General features: G+C 49.3%; 4 protein-coding genes across 8 annotated transcripts; 2 read left to right on the forward strand and 2 right to left on the reverse strand.

Moving 5' to 3' along the window:
* Positions 1 to 199: 199 nt before the first annotated feature.
* LOC131266894 (pre-mRNA-splicing factor CWC22 homolog) lies at positions 200 to 3,226 on the forward strand. Its single transcript, XM_058269580.1, has 2 exons — positions 200 to 1,656; positions 1,723 to 3,226. The coding sequence occupies exons 1-2, from the start codon at positions 291 to 293 to the stop codon at positions 3,144 to 3,146; spliced, it is 2,790 nt and encodes a 929-aa protein (XP_058125563.1). The 5' UTR covers positions 200 to 290; the 3' UTR covers positions 3,147 to 3,226.
* A 1-nt stretch (position 3,227) lies between these two features.
* On the reverse strand, positions 3,228 to 11,371 carry LOC131266893 (serine/threonine-protein kinase Tor). Of its 4 annotated transcripts, none has more exons than XM_058269579.1 (6): positions 11,158 to 11,371; positions 9,663 to 11,090; positions 5,209 to 9,617; positions 4,315 to 5,136; positions 3,918 to 4,246; positions 3,228 to 3,752 (listed from the first exon to the last, which is right to left on the reverse strand). In XM_058269579.1, exons 1-6 carry the CDS (start codon positions 11,369 to 11,371, stop codon positions 3,521 to 3,523), a joined length of 7,434 nt encoding a protein of 2,477 aa, XP_058125562.1. In that variant the 3' UTR covers positions 3,228 to 3,520. The 4 variants fall into 4 exon arrangements, with proteins under 4 accessions (XP_058125562.1, XP_058125561.1, XP_058125560.1 ...); XM_058269578.1 differs by having other exon boundaries at positions 3,228 to 3,744; positions 3,877 to 4,246; XM_058269577.1 differs by having other exon boundaries at positions 3,228 to 4,246.
* A 696-nt stretch (positions 11,372 to 12,067) lies between these two features.
* Positions 12,068 to 13,452, forward strand: LOC131266768 (MOB kinase activator-like 3). Of its 2 annotated transcripts, none has more exons than XM_058269397.1 (3): positions 12,068 to 12,197; positions 12,288 to 12,992; positions 13,061 to 13,452. In XM_058269397.1, the coding sequence occupies exons 2-3, from the start codon at positions 12,456 to 12,458 to the stop codon at positions 13,178 to 13,180; spliced, it is 657 nt and encodes a 218-aa protein (XP_058125380.1). In that variant the 5' UTR covers positions 12,068 to 12,197; positions 12,288 to 12,455; the 3' UTR covers positions 13,181 to 13,452. The 2 variants fall into 2 exon arrangements, with proteins under 2 accessions (XP_058125380.1, XP_058125381.1); XM_058269398.1 differs by having other exon boundaries at positions 12,069 to 12,197; positions 12,291 to 12,992.
* Positions 13,389 to 15,504, reverse strand: LOC131266766 (mitochondrial import receptor subunit TOM40 homolog 1-like). Its single transcript, XM_058269396.1, has 4 exons — positions 15,176 to 15,504; positions 14,760 to 15,022; positions 14,460 to 14,689; positions 13,389 to 14,367 (listed from the first exon to the last, which is right to left on the reverse strand). The coding sequence occupies exons 1-4, from the start codon at positions 15,357 to 15,359 to the stop codon at positions 14,040 to 14,042; spliced, it is 1,005 nt and encodes a 334-aa protein (XP_058125379.1). The 5' UTR covers positions 15,360 to 15,504; the 3' UTR covers positions 13,389 to 14,039.
* Between the last annotated feature and the right edge of the window lie 186 nt (positions 15,505 to 15,690).

Consider the following 15,690-nt stretch of genomic DNA (forward strand, 5'->3'; position numbering starts at 1 on the left):
TTTGATATCAAATGGATATCAATTTCTAAAGAACATATTCGAAAATATTTTAAATACATTGTGCATTAAAAATATGGTAAAAACGACCTGCATATTCAATAGAGTTTCAGCTTGAATCTATGGCAACCTTGAGTATTTGACATTTTTGCTCAGGCGGGGTTGTGACTTTTAGAAGTGTGGCAGCTTGGTGTTGTGTGGTGTTTACGAAACAGTTTTCCTAAAGTTTTCACGATTATTGCGACGCGCGGATTCAATAAGTTTTTGTTCAACTCTTCAAACATCCACGAGTGATGCCTGATCTCGTTGAACCAATTGTGAGCAAACCCGCGGAGGAACAGGATAAGAATGAAAAAGCTCAGGACGAAGAACGCAAAAGACGACGCTCCGTGGAAAGCAGCAGCAGTCCGCCATCGAATCGCTTAAAATCGGTAGTCACTCGAAGGAATGATGTTATAGAGGAAGGCGAAGTTCGTTCTGACCTTTCACATTCCCGTTCACGTTCACGTTCCCGTTCGGATACTCGATTATCTCGCGATGACGAACGAAGTAAAGAAAAAGGTAGTAGCACAAATAGAAGGCGCCAAAGGAGCCGTTCGCGGCACCGCTCCCGATCACGTTCCCGTTCCCGTTCTCGTTCTCGTTCACGTCCTCGGCATAAGGAGAGCCGTAGAAGAGACCGCAAACGATCCTACTCGCGTTCCCGATCTCGATCTCGATCACGTCCTAGGTACCATCGAAGCCGTAGGGATGATTCACCAAGGCGCAGGGGAGAATATCCGAATGCGGAGCGTAACCGGCCGGCCCTGGCGGATCGCAAAGAGGAAGGTGACGAGGTATTGCTCCGCAGCGAAAAACCGGCGATTCGCAAAACGGTCGATTTGTTGACATCCAAGACGGGTGGAGCTTACATTCCGCCAGCCAAACTACGCATGATGCAGGCAGAAATTACGGACAAAACATCGGCAGCATACCAACGTATTTCTTGGGAAGCGTTGAAAAAATCCATCCACGGATTCATTAACAAAGTCAATGTGGACAACATTGGCGTTATCACACGGGAGTTATTGCGCGAAAACATTATTCGTGGACGAGGCTTGCTTTGCCGATCGATCATTCAAGCTCAAGCCGCATCGCCTACTTTTACGCACGTGTATGCGGCCCTCGTTGCCATCATTAACTCAAAGTTTCCAAACATTGGAGAGCTGCTCCTAAACCGACTGGTGATCCAATTTAAGCGAGGTTTCCGACGTAACGACAAAGCCATCTGTCTGTCGGCATCTCGCTTTGTGGCCCACCTAGTGAACCAACGCGTTGCTCATGAAATTCTTGCCCTGGAGATTCTCACCCTCTTGGTGGAAAATCCAACCGATGACTCGGTGGAAGTGGCGATCGCCTTTTTGAAGGAGGTGGGTCAAAAACTGACGGAGGTGTCCGGAAAGGGTATCAATGCGATTTTTGAGATGCTGAAGAACATCCTACACGAGGGTAAGCTGGACAAGCGTGTTCAATACATGATCGAAGTAGTGTTCCAGATTCGTAAGGATGGTTTTAAAGATCATGTGGCCGTCATCGATGCACTGGAACTGGTGGAGGAAGATGATCAGTTCACGCATCTCATCATGCTGGACGAAGCAACTGAAACTCAGGACATTCTAAGTAAGCAAACAGATCGTAATGAGTAGCAGAAATCATGAACTTACAGACTATCTTTTCTCTTTATAGATGTGTTTAAGGTGGATCCAGAGTACGAGCAGAACGAGACGAAGTACAAGGAGATCAGCAAGGAAATCCTCGGCAGTGACGCTGAAGATGACGATGAGAATGATGGTAGCGGCGGTGACTCATCGAGTGGTGATAGTGATTCGGACGACGATGAAGAAGGAAGTGATTCGGACGGTGAAGAAGGAGGTGCAAAGAAGCAGGATGCTATCATTGACAATACCGAAACTAACCTGATCGCCCTGCGACGTACGATCTACCTGACGATTCACTCTAGTTTGGATTATGAAGAGTGTGCCCATAAGTTGATGAAGATGGAGTTGAAACCGGGACAAGAACAAGAGCTTTGTCACATGTTTCTTGATTGCTGCGCCGAGCAGCGCACATACGAAAAATTCTACGGTCTGTTGGCGCAACGGTTTTGTATGATCAACAAAATCTATATTGGCCCGTTTGAGCAGATCTTTCAGGACACTTACTCTACGACACACCGTCTCGACACGAATCGTTTACGCAACGTGAGCAAATTCTTTGCCCACCTCCTGTTTACCGACTCCATCGGTTGGGATTCGCTGCAGTGTATACGGTTGAACGAAGAGGATACGACCAGCTCTAGTCGTATTTTCATTAAAATTCTCTTCCAAGAATTGGCCGAGTATATGGGACTGGTAAAGTTGAGTGCCCGTCTCAAGGATCCAACCCTTCAAGAACCCTTCTCGGGGCTTTTCCCGCGAGACAATCCCAAAAATACCCGCTTTGCCATCAACTTCTTTACGTCCATCGGCCTTGGCGGGCTGACGGATGAATTACGTGATTTTCTGAAGCATGCACCAAAACCGGTCATCCAACCGCTGCCGGCGGCTCCAGCAGTTTCAGGCAAGACGAAGGACTCGAATAGTTCCGATAGTTCCGACAGCTCGGATTCTTCTTCCTCTTCGTCGGATTCGTCCTCGTCGTCTTCGAGCGACTCTGACTCGGACAGCAGCAGTTCGGATTCTGATAGTGCACGAAAAAGGAGGCAAAAGAAGAAGGATAAATCTTCAAAAACTGGCAAACACCAGAAGCAAAAAGAAGGCAACACAAAAAAGGACTCATCGAAGTCAAAACACAGTCAGCAAAAGGAATCCAAGAAAACGGATGGAAACCGGTATGACAAAGAAGACAAAAAACGTACCGAGGTCAAACGGAGCGAACGTGAAGCGCAACACGTAGAACGCCAACGAGGACGGCATGACGAACGCGAGCGCGAACGTGGGTATGGTGGACACGGGGATCCTTATGCAAGACGGCACGAAGAGAACAGAAGGGATGAATACCGCGAAAGAGACCACCGCCAGCACGATCGCAACCGCCAACACGATCGCCATCGTGAGCAGCGTGGGAAGGAACGTGATGATTATTATGATCAACGTAACGATCGACGTTAGATTCACCCTGATCCATTGTTCTAGCGCGTACGGTTCGTATTTACATGCTGCATATGAAATAAAAACTTAATTTTATTCAATTTTGTGAAGCGATGTTGCTGGCTTACTTTATTTCCTATATTAGAATCATATATTTTGTGTGGAATTAGTGCAACAAACCGAACCTTGCAGAAAAAACGTATTCATAATATAGTAACTTTGTTTTGTATTTGGTTCAATTTACATTAATTTAAAAAGAATAAAGGAAAAGTAATTTTTCAAGCGGATGGAGCAGTATTTACATAAAGTGACAAGGCAGGAACTCTATCAGGAAAAACAAAAATAGTATAACAAACCCATCTTGGGTAGTCGAGCTGAACCTCATGCCGATACAGTTACCAGAAAGGACACCAGCCAATGTAGCACTGGCAGAGGTTTTCGTTACTTGTAGCTTGCTGAATGAGCAGATCAATCTGCCGATTGACGGCCACTGGTTCGGGTTTGCCGAAGTCTTTACCAGTCAACTTATCCTTCACCCGGTCAACGATCGCGCGTGCTTTCTTGTTCGTCACATCTACCGGATTTTGCTGCGCTGCCGTATTTCCATCCGGCACGTCTCCTCCGCCAACCGCAGGGACAGCACCACCACTGGTGGTTGCCTGCACACCATCCGGGTTGGGGACCGGAACGGTAGCTACGGCTCCTCTGGCCGCAGCATTGATTGCGGTACCCTGTTGTTGCGCCTGCCCACCACCACCATTCCCACCGACGGTCATGTTCATCATACCTGCATTCAGCTCATTCATCCGGGCGTCGCGTCGGGCATTATAGCTCAGTATCGAGTCGTCATCCATGCTTCCCGATGCGCCTTCCATGTCCCCTGCATTCTTCGACCGGCGCAGGCGATCCGCCTCGACCAGTCGCCAGTTCAGCAGCGGGTCGTACACGAACGCTTCCAGTACCGCCATTAGACTGTCCTTGTTACGTCTCAGCACGTGCATGACGCTTTCGCACGTGCGCCGGTACGTTCCCTCAATGCCCGTCACTTCCATCGCGTTGATCAGCATGCGCGTTAGACGGAAGGGAATTTTCTCCGGGAACTTTTCTCGCGTCATCGCAACCTGTTGGAATATAGATACGCTTCAATGAATAGGCCTTTAGCCGCCTTTACTTACCCCGGGGTACTTGCCTCGAAACAATCGCCAAAGTCAATGTGCAGAATTTTTCCACTCAGCCGATCCAACATCAGATTCGATGGGTGGCGATCGCCAAGGCCGAGAATGTAGCCAACCATCGACATCACCGCTAGCGAGCGAATGTAGTTGGTGCGCCGATCGAACCACACCTCCGACGAGGGGCTCTTGAGCCACAGCAGCTTTGCCAGATCGTCGCCCTTCGTCTGCTCGAGCGCATGCTCAAACACTTCCACTTTCTGCATTAGCGTGAGATGATCGTAGTCCGGTGCCATTCGCAGCATTATCCGGTGTTCGATGTTGAGCATCGTCTTCTTCGAATCACGATACTCTCGAATCAACTTGTGCAGTGTGTCGCAGTTCGGCACCCAACCGATCAGGCCCGAGTTGGTGCTGAGCGGAATGACGGCGTACCGCTGGATGGTGAGATTACGACGAAACGTATCTCGATCGTTCAGCAGCAGTGTATTGACCAAACCGAACAGCTGCATGACGCGTTCGTCCTGGCGTAAGTCCTCGTGACCCTTCAGCAGGAACATGTAGTTCTTACCGTTCGAACCGCGAATGGTAAGCTTGCGGGGACGCTGCTTAGAGCTTATGATCGAGAGGTTCGGATCGATGCTCGCAATACAAATCAGATTCTGACCCGGCGTGTAGCTGCCCGGTACGGCCAGCTCCAAGTTGCGACACGCTAACAGCTTCGGACTGACGTACTGCAGCTCGAGCGAGGTCAGTTGCACCAGTTGACGGGAGATGCGCCGGAAGACGTGGTAGTACAGATCCCACGCTTGATTCAAATCATGGATGTTTCGAGAATTCTATAAAAAAAAGGAGGTGGGAGGAGCGATTAATCAGCTGCAGATTCGCGAAGCTACCTACGAGTTACCTACCTTGTAATGTTTGCACCATTCCTGCGCCTCCGTTAGATCGCGCCCGTACGCCTGATTGAACGACGATTCCTTCAGAGTCTGCGGTCCCCGCTGGAGCATTGCGTGCAGGGGTTCGAGGATCGCCAACATTCCCGCCACATTGTGGTCACCAAAGTACAGGCGAGATGCTTCCTCTAGCCCTTCGTGCCACTGTTCGTGCCATAGGATGGCAACACGGATGAGCTCTTCGCTGATAAGCAGCACCTGGTTGACGAGCGTCGATGAATGCTCGCACATGTTGGTGAGGATTTTGTGAGCCGCTTGTTTACGGGTTCCGGGAGCCGACTTGGAAGCCACGGTCAGCGGGTAAACCAGAGCCTGCGGGTGCGTTTTGCCAATCTCGGTTAGCAGGTAGTGGATTAGTTGACCGACAAGGTTGCGTGGTGTGTCGATGCGGGCAATCAGCTGCGGGATCACCTGCAACCAGGTATTCTTATCGATCACCCGCATTCCCTCGACGAGCGCTTCGTACACTTCCTCGTACTGCGCATGGTCAAACCAAAGCGTCAACAGCCGGAGCGTGTCCTGCAGCGAGTTGCCCTGCGACAGGTTGATCGACTGGAAGAAGCCGCGCACTGCCGGGACGGCGTAGTGTTTGATCATGGTCCGCTCTGCCGCACTGCCCGGGTTTTTGGTGAACTCGTCCTGTTGTTTTTTCGTCTGCACCACTTCGAAGTTCATGTACGCCCAGTTGTGCCACGCCTTGTACCAGTTCGGGTCGTGCTTGGTCGCACGTCCATAGCACGACAGCACGCTGTTAATCGTCTGCGAATCCTTCATTCCACCCTCGGCGCTACTCTGCCAGAGACCCAGCTTGAGGTAGCAGCGCGCCAACAGTCTTCGATTTTCGTCCTTCAGCTCCTCCGGAGCACCTGGGCTAGCGGCCGCGAATCCCGTGTGTGGCACGAATGATGATACGAACCGGTTGAGATGATCGTACGCTTCCTTCACGTACCCTGCCATGTGCAGGTGCTTGGTGTACGCGAACGTGACGTGCGGTTTGTCAATGGGCAGCGCTTGGTTGAGCTTCTGCATCGGATCGTATTCGAGCAGCATGACGAGTGTCTTCTCGGACAACTTTAGCGAGCCGTTTTTGCGACACAGTGAAGCAAACTTTAGCCACGTGCGGATGTCCTCCTTGGGCGAGAGGACCAGCGAGTGTACCTGAATGATGCGCTGCCAATCTTCAACGAGCCGTTGGCCTCCGAGCAGCCGGTCCCACCACATCGATTTAATCGTTTCCCGCCGCTCCGGGATGAGCTTGTACTGGATCACCTCCTCCAGCTCGGCCAGCATCTGCACGCACACCATCGCACCGTAGGCTCGTTCGTACGACTCGCCTGCCATTGCCGTGAGCTCCGTGTCGAGGAGGTCGCGCGTCGAATCGATCAAACACTGTGCCAAGTCGTACTGTCGATTGTGCACGGCCAGCACCGCACGATAGAACGCCCCATCCTGGGTGTCCTCGGGGATGCACTGCACGAAACGATGCATTCCTTCCCAATCCTGAAGACCCCATGCGGCCGCCGCGGCCAGCCGACCTGCCTTACTCTGCCCTTCCACCCCCAGCGCGTCCCAGTTTTCTGTCGTGACGTCGTTCAGGGCGGACCACTCGCCCAGTGCCTCGAGGCAACGCATTTTGCCCAGCCGAGACTCCAGGTCGGTAGGATTCGCCTTCAACTTTTCCGCATACAGTGCTCGCGCCTGCTCCCAGCTATGCAACTTCTCGTACCACCGGACCTGCACCTTCATCTCCTCCGAGCTCGACCGGTGTCGTCCGGCGTACTCCAGCAGTCCCTCGGCGGCCTCCTTCTGCTGCAGCTTGTTGTTGATCAGGATCAGCGACTCGAACAGCGATTGGTGGTGCTCCTTCGTCTGGTGGAACTCTTCTTCCTTGTAGTGCAGCGCTTTCGCATACGCCCGACACTCCATCGCCCGCTCGCCCAGAATCTTCGAGTCGATCTTGAGCGGGTAGCTTTCACAGTGCTCCATAAATTCGGCCAGATTCAGCACGGTCTGCGTTATCTCCGGCAGGTCCTGTACCGTCAGCGCCTGGGTCAAGCTGTGCGCCAGGTCTTGCTTGAGCTTATCCGAGAGGTCCGACCAGCAGGACACGAATGCAGCGTTGAACAGGTCCTTCAGCAGCTGCGGGTAGTTTTGTGCAAGTGTAGCACACGAACGTAGGGCGGGGTTTTTCGATTCCTTCAGCAGGATGATGCTCAAACGGCGCAACCACTCCAACCAGTCGTCCTTGGAGACGCGCCGATTGGCCTTGAACATCGTTTCCAGGTCGGACATGGAAACGGGGAACTTTTTGATAGTACTATCGCACGGCAAGGAAATCTCGCGGTTTCTATTGCGCGCCTGCCGTATGCGGAACTCGTCGTCCAGCGCTAGCGTGCTGTTATTCTGCAGCTTCGTTAGCAGCTTCGTGTACTCCACCGAGGCAATCTTGTGCTTGAGCATCACTCGGTTAACGAGCGGCACAAAGACCAGAAATTTGCGTCCGAGCTGGATCATGATCGAGCAGAGCGTTGTAAGAGCGACCGGGCGCAGTTCGGGATAGTTGTCCAGAACGCGTACCAACGGATGCAGGATGCGCGACGAAAAGTCGGTGAAGTCGAGCACCTCAGCCAGATAGTTGATCGTTTGTAGTGCCGTGATGGCCACATTCAGCGGGATGTCGATCGGTTCGAACAGTTTCACTATCGCTGGAATGATCAGATGCAAGAAGTCATCCAGGTTGTTGCCAAAGTTCCGCAACGCCCCGAGCAACTTGACTGTGACCATGCGATCCTTGGAGGTATCGTGAAGCAGCACGCGGAGGATTTGTGGCATTAGCTGAGGAAGGTACACCTTAAATTCGCACCCAAGGGCTATCGCGATCTTTTCCACAAGATTAATGATCGTGGGCTGCAGTGATGCAGCGGCAGTCGAATTTGTCTGACCACCGTTTCCTCCCATCGTCCAGAAGGTCTTGATGAGTTCAAAAATATCATCCATGAAGCCTATTATGTGCTGCTTTACGATGGAAATTAATGTCGAAAGCTGCTGGAAAAGGTACTCTTTGAGGCTCATCTCGGCCGTGACGATATTTTTCAAAAGGCAAGGCAAAACCTGCGATAAGTAGGGTACTCCCTTGATTCCCAGACTGGTGAAGGTGAATGTGATCGCTTGCACCACGCTCAGGTGATGATTGGAGAGTGTTGGGTCACGTAAGATTTTCATTAGCGTCGAGATCACCACCGCCGGATAGTACTCGTCCAACTGGGTGCTCATGTTGATCAACATTTGCGAGGTAGAGAGATCCGTGTTGTCATTCTCGTTTTTCGTATCCGGCACGGAGATGAGAATATTGCTCGTTTGACTGTCGATAAGTCCGCGGTTCATTTTGTGCTTGTACGGATCGAGTGCCCCGAGTAAGCCTAGCACACGGATCGTCTCCCGGCGTACGTATAGTTGCTGCTCGGTTTTCAAGAAGTTGATTAGGATGTCGATTAGATTCGGGTACTTGTTGTACGGCACCACCACTTGACCCGTCGCGCTGACCAGCTGTCCGAACGTCCACAGCGCTACCGCCCGCTTCTCGGTCGAACCGGCATCACCGAGCATGTCCAGCAGGAGCTGCATCAACTCGTCGGTCCACTTTTGCAAAATATGATACCCTCCGATCACCTCGGCCAGGTCGCCTATCGCACGCAGGATGTTCAAAACCACACCCGGGTTTTGATCGGGTTCTTTTAACTTCGGTACAAGAGAATTCAGTATTGGACTCATGTACGAAGCTACCAATCGCGGTGTGCTAACGATAAGGTGATCCAACATCCTCGCACTCTGCTCTTTGTTTCGGCTGATGCCCGAGTGGTTCATCTCCGTTAGAAGCTGCACCATGGTTTTCCGTAGCGTGGGCATAACGTAGGCCGGATTGATCACCGACAGTCTCCCGACGATGATGATCGCCAGCTCGCGCATCTCGAACGACTCGTCATACAGCGTATTCATCATCGCATTGAGGAACCACGGTTGAGCGAGCTGCGTGTCAAAACTTTCGTCGAGGCATTTCATCACCCGCAAACGCACGGCCGGATCGTCGTCCGACATCCCAACAACGAGGATTTTTTCCAACACCGAACTGAGTGTACGTGTGAGCGTTTCTGAAACGTCGTTTCCATTATTTCCATTCGCTAGGAGCGCCAGTTTCAATAAAAGCGTGCACGTATGGACTGCTTCGATGCGAATCTCCTGCTGATCACTGTTCAAAAAATGATCTGCGCAGCGCTGCACGAACTGCAACAGACTGCAGCCTTCGAAATTGAACGTCCCCAGTGTTTGCAGTGCAAGAACGATGGTGGCCGTATCGTGGACTTGTGCTTGACCCGGCTGTGTCGACTGCAGTTGCTGCTGCTCGAAATTACCCATGTATCCGGCGGGGGAAACGAGCGAGTGTGACTTGGGTAAAACAAATTGCGGCAACGGACGATTCATCAATACATAGTACAGGATCTTGAGGAGCCCAGACGTTATTTCCGGCTGCGTTTCCGGTACGGTTTCGCACAGTTCACGCAGGCATATAATTAATCCCGGGCTCAGCCCAGTCGAAAGCATTGGGGCTATGATTTCTTTAATCTCATGTTTAATGCTGCTCCTAAGCGCATGCCCCAGAAGCATTACGCACATAAACACGGAATGGTCTACCGGAGCTTTTCTCTTGCTCTGCGTGTCTTTCGGTGGTAGTGCACTCCCAATCAGCTCCATGATACTTTTGGTGTAGGGCTCAATGTCCTTTTCTACTGCCACCGCAATGTAGCCCAGAGCAATGAAGGCTGCATTGCGTTCCTTTTCCTTGCTTCGCAGCAGCGTCAGCAGATAGCTAACAACGGTACGCAAATGCAAACGGACGAATTCCTCTCGATTGAACGCGGCCAAACGGGGAAAGATAGCTAGCAAGGTTTGAATAACGTAGGGTGATTTCGAGCTTCGCTGGTCGAGTACCGTCTGGCATATGGTGTCATACTTTTCCTTTACGAGCGCACGATAAAGCGCACTCTCTTGAACGCTGTTGTTTTGCCGGAAGAATTTCATATCGGTCACCACATCGTAGTAGCGCGAACTGTAGCTGACCGTACCCGAGTGTCTACCGGATGAATGTCCTCCAAGTTTTTGCATAAAAGGCACACGAATACGAGGAAAGAATCCTTCACCTTGCGCCTGTGGTCTTATCGATCGCCTCTGGTTTACATTTAGGCTATCCAGCTGCATGTATTTCTTTTCCCACGCAGCATGCGTACAGCGCAGGATTTCGTTGAACACGATAAGAGACCCGTGGATGCGGTCGTCCCGGTTGAGGTTTTTCTCGCGCACCGGAACCTCGCGCAAACACTCAAAGGCCTGATCGTAACAGTTCATATGCCACTGGGTGTTGTTACTCTGCTTGGTACCCTCCCGCTGGGAGGTTAGAATCAACACTGCCCGCAACGCCTGGCCGGCACCTTCGCGAATGACCGCCTTCGGGTCCTTGATGGCAACAAAAATGTGATCGAAGAAGCTTCCCACTTGCTGGTAGAAAAAGGTTGGCATGGCAACCGCTAACTCGCGCAGTACCAATACAGCCGCCTGTCGCTTGTTTTCCGCTCGATCTTCCGAAAGCCACTCGAATGCCCGCTTGATATCAAACTCAAATGAACTGGCCCCGTTGGAACCGGGTAGCAACGCTAGCTTCACAAGGACCTTTGCCGCCAGCTCCATAACGCATACATCGCTGACGGGTAGCAGGTTGCGCAGATTATTCGAATAACGAGAAATCTTGTTCGTCGTATTCACAACATCACCATTGATGAGACAATCTAGAAAACAGAGAAAGATAGAATCAAAACAAACCGTGCGATTTGGTGCTTAGGAAGGGATTATTACCGATAGCTAAAATTCCTCCTTTCTTCTCATTGTTATCCGAGCTGGTGAGCATTTCGAATATGTAATGATTGAAATCCTCGAAGAACATGTCGTCGGGTGTTTCACGAAGCTCCGTTTTCACGTACAGCGACAGCTCCTGGATAGCCTTGTTCTGCACATCCTTGTTGCGGGACTTGAGCCCGTTCACGAATTGTAACACTTTTATCATCGACATCTTCACGCTTTTTTCTTCGACGGCACAGAAAACAGTGTTTATGTTCGAACCGATACGATTATTGTGGTATTATTTTTAAACCACCAACCAAAACATACCGCCGCCGCCCGACAAGCGATGTTACTCACATGAATTCACTTGAACTACATACGATACGCACACTACACAACACAATCCGCCGCAATTACGGTGCTCCTGTAGGTATACACAGTTCACGCAACCTCCGTCAGACTTGGATAAAATTCACAAATTTCGCCTACGAAAGGTACACAAAACCGCTTCCCTCCATTTGCAACCAACGCAGTGAGAATCAGGGTCGGATCTAACGGGGTACTTGTAATCTTGGAGCGATTTTTTACAGGATTATTTTATTAATTTCAAGACTGAGGCGGTACCACCTCAGGTTGCGTGTCCTACAGCTGCGCAAAACTAATGGGTGGCCAAAGTATTTAAACTGAAAGGTAGCATATATGCACAAGCGAACTCTCAAAGAGTTTTTCTTTTCAAGTAGCCAACCGGAAGGTAGTTATTTCTTGGAATTGGATTCAATTTAATTTCCCAGTGATTTTTAGCAATTTTTTACGATAGCAATCGAAATAAAAAAGCTATTTACTTCATTCTTGCCTTCTATGGTTTCACCTACATGTACTTCATTTACTTTGAGTTGACATGAACGATGAATTCCCCACCTTCCGACCAAAACACTAGAGAAAATTTACATCAGGCATCTGTTTGTTTGCTAATCCAGTCGCAAAGCGGAAGATTACCCCGTTCGATCCTGGTCCACCGCTCACGCAAGCTGATAATTTCTGGGATAGCTTAACTAGTAAGGCTTCTAGGAGTAAGTCGCGTGCATAAAATGGATAATCTTATTTAGAAACAACCTTCTCTGCCTTCAACATGGTTCGCATTTCAGCAGCAAAGGTGACCAATACGCCAGACAGAATGGAGCCCAAAAAAGGAAATAATATCAACATTTAACCCGAGCTCTGGTGATATTTTTGCATTAGCGACAACGGAATTTCGAGTTTGTGCAACAGTGGACAAAACCAGCGCAATAGTGGCGAAACGACGACCTACGAAAATGGCCCTGAATGGATTTTTGGAGTTTTTCCAGCGGGAGAAAACCTTTCGTCCAAAGAAACGCTTCACGCAGGGGACGATTCGCTACTCGTTGCACAAGCAGGCTAATGCTAGTCTCCAGTCTGGGATTAATCTGAAAGAGGTGGTTAAATTACCTCAAGGAGAAAACATGAACGATTGGCTCGCAGTGCATGTGGTGGATTTCTTCAACCGTATCAATCTCATCTACGGCACTATATCGGAGTACTGTAACGAAACAACTTGCAAAACAATGAGCGGTGGTGCCAAGTATGAATACCTCTGGGCGGACGGTGAAACCTACAAAAAGCCCATACAACTACCCGCACCTCGGTACATCGAGCTGCTTATGGATTGGGTGGAAAACCAGATAAATAACGAACACCTCTTCCCCGTGTCGACGGATGTGCCATTCCCAAAGACGTTTCCAAGTTTATGCAAAAAAATCCTCACCAGGTTGTTTCGAGTGTTTGTGCATGTCTACATCCATCACTTCGATCGGATTTTCAGTATTGGCGCGGTAAGTCAATAGAAATCGTCTTGGTTTCCAGTTCAATACCATTTAAAGACGAACTTTAACCCCAACAGGAAGCGCACGTGAACACATGCTACAAGCATTTCTACTACTTCGTTGCTGAGTTCGATCTGATGTCAGCGAAAGAGTTGGAACCGCTTGCGGTCATGACGGCGCAGATGTGTAAAGACTAAAGGAGACGATTCGCTTTAAAAGGGCCAAACACGCAGATGAAGATGTCTCCACGAGCATACAAGCCAACCATGCTTGGTCCATACAAAAGTTGTCAAGTGGCAAGCAAGCAAACAAACCTACGGACAAGTTGTTTGACTATGCATACTTGTGAAAAAGGGGAAGAGAAAAATGGAAAAAGCAAACAAAAAATATCTTAAACAAATGGCGGTGAATAACAAAAGCTGGTCGTGTTTTTCGCTTTTTAATAAAACCGAATGACTGTTCGATGAAGCAAAAATAACTTCGCTTCCTTATACTAACTAGGCGATGATTCCGAACTGAACAATGATGTTTACTGTGAGGTACGATGTGCATTACTTTTGTGGATCGCATTCGCGATTTGTTTATTCTGACTTGACACACTATGGCGTGGGCAGTTTCAGACGAGAAACAAGCAACATATTATTCCAAGATAGATCATATGTAGTGCTGCTTACCAGCATTATCAAAACAAAGTTTACGGGGATAGATCATAGGAGCACTTTGCTTTTCCCTCTACAGGGTGATGACTCTGTTAAATCTTTCTGTTACTATATTTTGCAATAGTTTGTTCATTGTATTTTCTGCTATTACTCACAAGTAACTTGTTTGCTACTTTCCCTGGGTAGTGTTGTATGTTGTAGCATAATTCATAATGTCTTCTCATCGATGTTGCTAATGCAGCCACACCAGAGCATATTGCTTCTTTCTCCCTCCCAGTCTTTCTGCATAGAATGTGTCAGGATTCTCCGGAAATGCTTATTTTGATCAAATCAAATATCTTCTACCGCAACCACAAGCACTAGACGACTGACTTTCACTCTTCACGTTGGCAACTCTCTAGCCAACTATCAATCCGCACCCGAGCCGGAATTGATTTTTTGTGTGGTTCAGTAAACCACTGAGAGCAAAAGTGAAAGGTAAGGGCTGTAGCTTCTTCTCCAAGACGGCTCCAACCGTCCAGTTGCTGTCCACCATTCCTCGGAACACAAGGTCCGACTTTGGTAGGTCAATTTGATAGCCAATAGTGGCAACGGCTTCCTGCATGCGAAAACTGGTCTCCACTTCAGCTCCGATTTGCAACTGCTCGCTGGCACGCTGGTAGTAACAGAGATGAATTCCGGCCGCCCCGACCGTCCCGGACCATGTGAAAAGATCGGTGGCATACCTTTGCGTAGCGTATGGAATGGTAATGAAGAGTAGGTAATAAGAATTACTTTAACCCAGCAACAATTTGATCCTCTTTATGAGGTTACTAACCTTGCTGCCGCTGACATTAAAGCAATTTGTCCACCAGGAACTGCTGGACCATACTGGTATGCAAATTCGCCTCCCATAGACAGATGATTGGTAACGGCTTGTAAGTAGTGTGCCACAATGACACCAGAGTTATTGATTAGATTTGGGTTACCAACGGTAAGCGAGGTCGTGTAGTTCGATCCCTTATAGTCCGTCGTTAGTTGGGCGGCAGTGACCTTACTGCTTTGGATCTAAAAGTGACCAAAAGATAGTATTATTTCTTAAAGGTCGTATACCCAAGGGAGTTTTGTTCGCACATACCTGAGAAGCAAATTTGCACCGAACCTGCGGAGTCAACTGGTGAATAATGTTTGCATTCAGGTTTCCCGAAGGATCAATGTCCCCAAGCACAACGGGGAATGCTTCCGTTGGGGACAGCTGTTTCGTACCGACGTACATGGCGCCGAAACGGTAACCGCTAGTATTCGAGGAATTTAAGTTGATCGTATGTGACACCTGAAAGTGATTGCTCAGTCCCTTGTTGATCATTAATTTGGCTCCTTCAAAGTTTACTGGCATCACATCTATAGCCATGTTAACCAGATTTGAGAGCAGGCGCATATGAAAGAAAGGAAAAAAGAGTCATGTAAACGCAACTGTCAATATTTGGTGATTATGCAACACACGGCAACACCGCTAATGTAGGCGGTAGATCCTGTGTATTTTGGCGACCGTACCTTTGCATTTCTTGTGAAGATCCTCCATGGTGCCAGGATTGTCCAATGGTTTAGATTCCGTCGCCGATCTGCCCGCACTCACGCCGGTTCCATCGCTTGCGGCGGGTATCGCTTCTGTTGGCATCGGCGGAGGTAAGCCACCGGGACCAGTGATGGGTTTCGACGAGGCCAACACATTTCCCATGATCTTGGCGCACTTGCTTTGACTTCAGGCAAGCCGAGGAATTGGACGAAGGGACTAACAGTTCACTGTTCTACACAATTCCGTGATTCTTCGTCGTTTACCACAAACCTCGTGAATTCTTTCGATACACGATTCTCAGATCGAAGACCACTCCACGAGTGGCGAAACATCAAAAACAGATCTGTCAACAGCAGGGTTGCCTCACGGTGTCAGACCAGACATCCATGTCATATCTTTGGAGGATTTTAAATTCCGATAAATTTACTTTAGTACCAAATCTCTCAGAACTATGAAATATTTTTTCGGTACGCTCAACTAACAGCACCGAAGT

Source organism: Anopheles coustani, chromosome 2 (genome assembly GCF_943734705.1).
Source record: "Anopheles coustani chromosome 2, idAnoCousDA_361_x.2, whole genome shotgun sequence".
In the NCBI taxonomy this organism is placed as follows: domain Eukaryota; kingdom Metazoa; phylum Arthropoda; class Insecta; order Diptera; family Culicidae; genus Anopheles; species Anopheles coustani.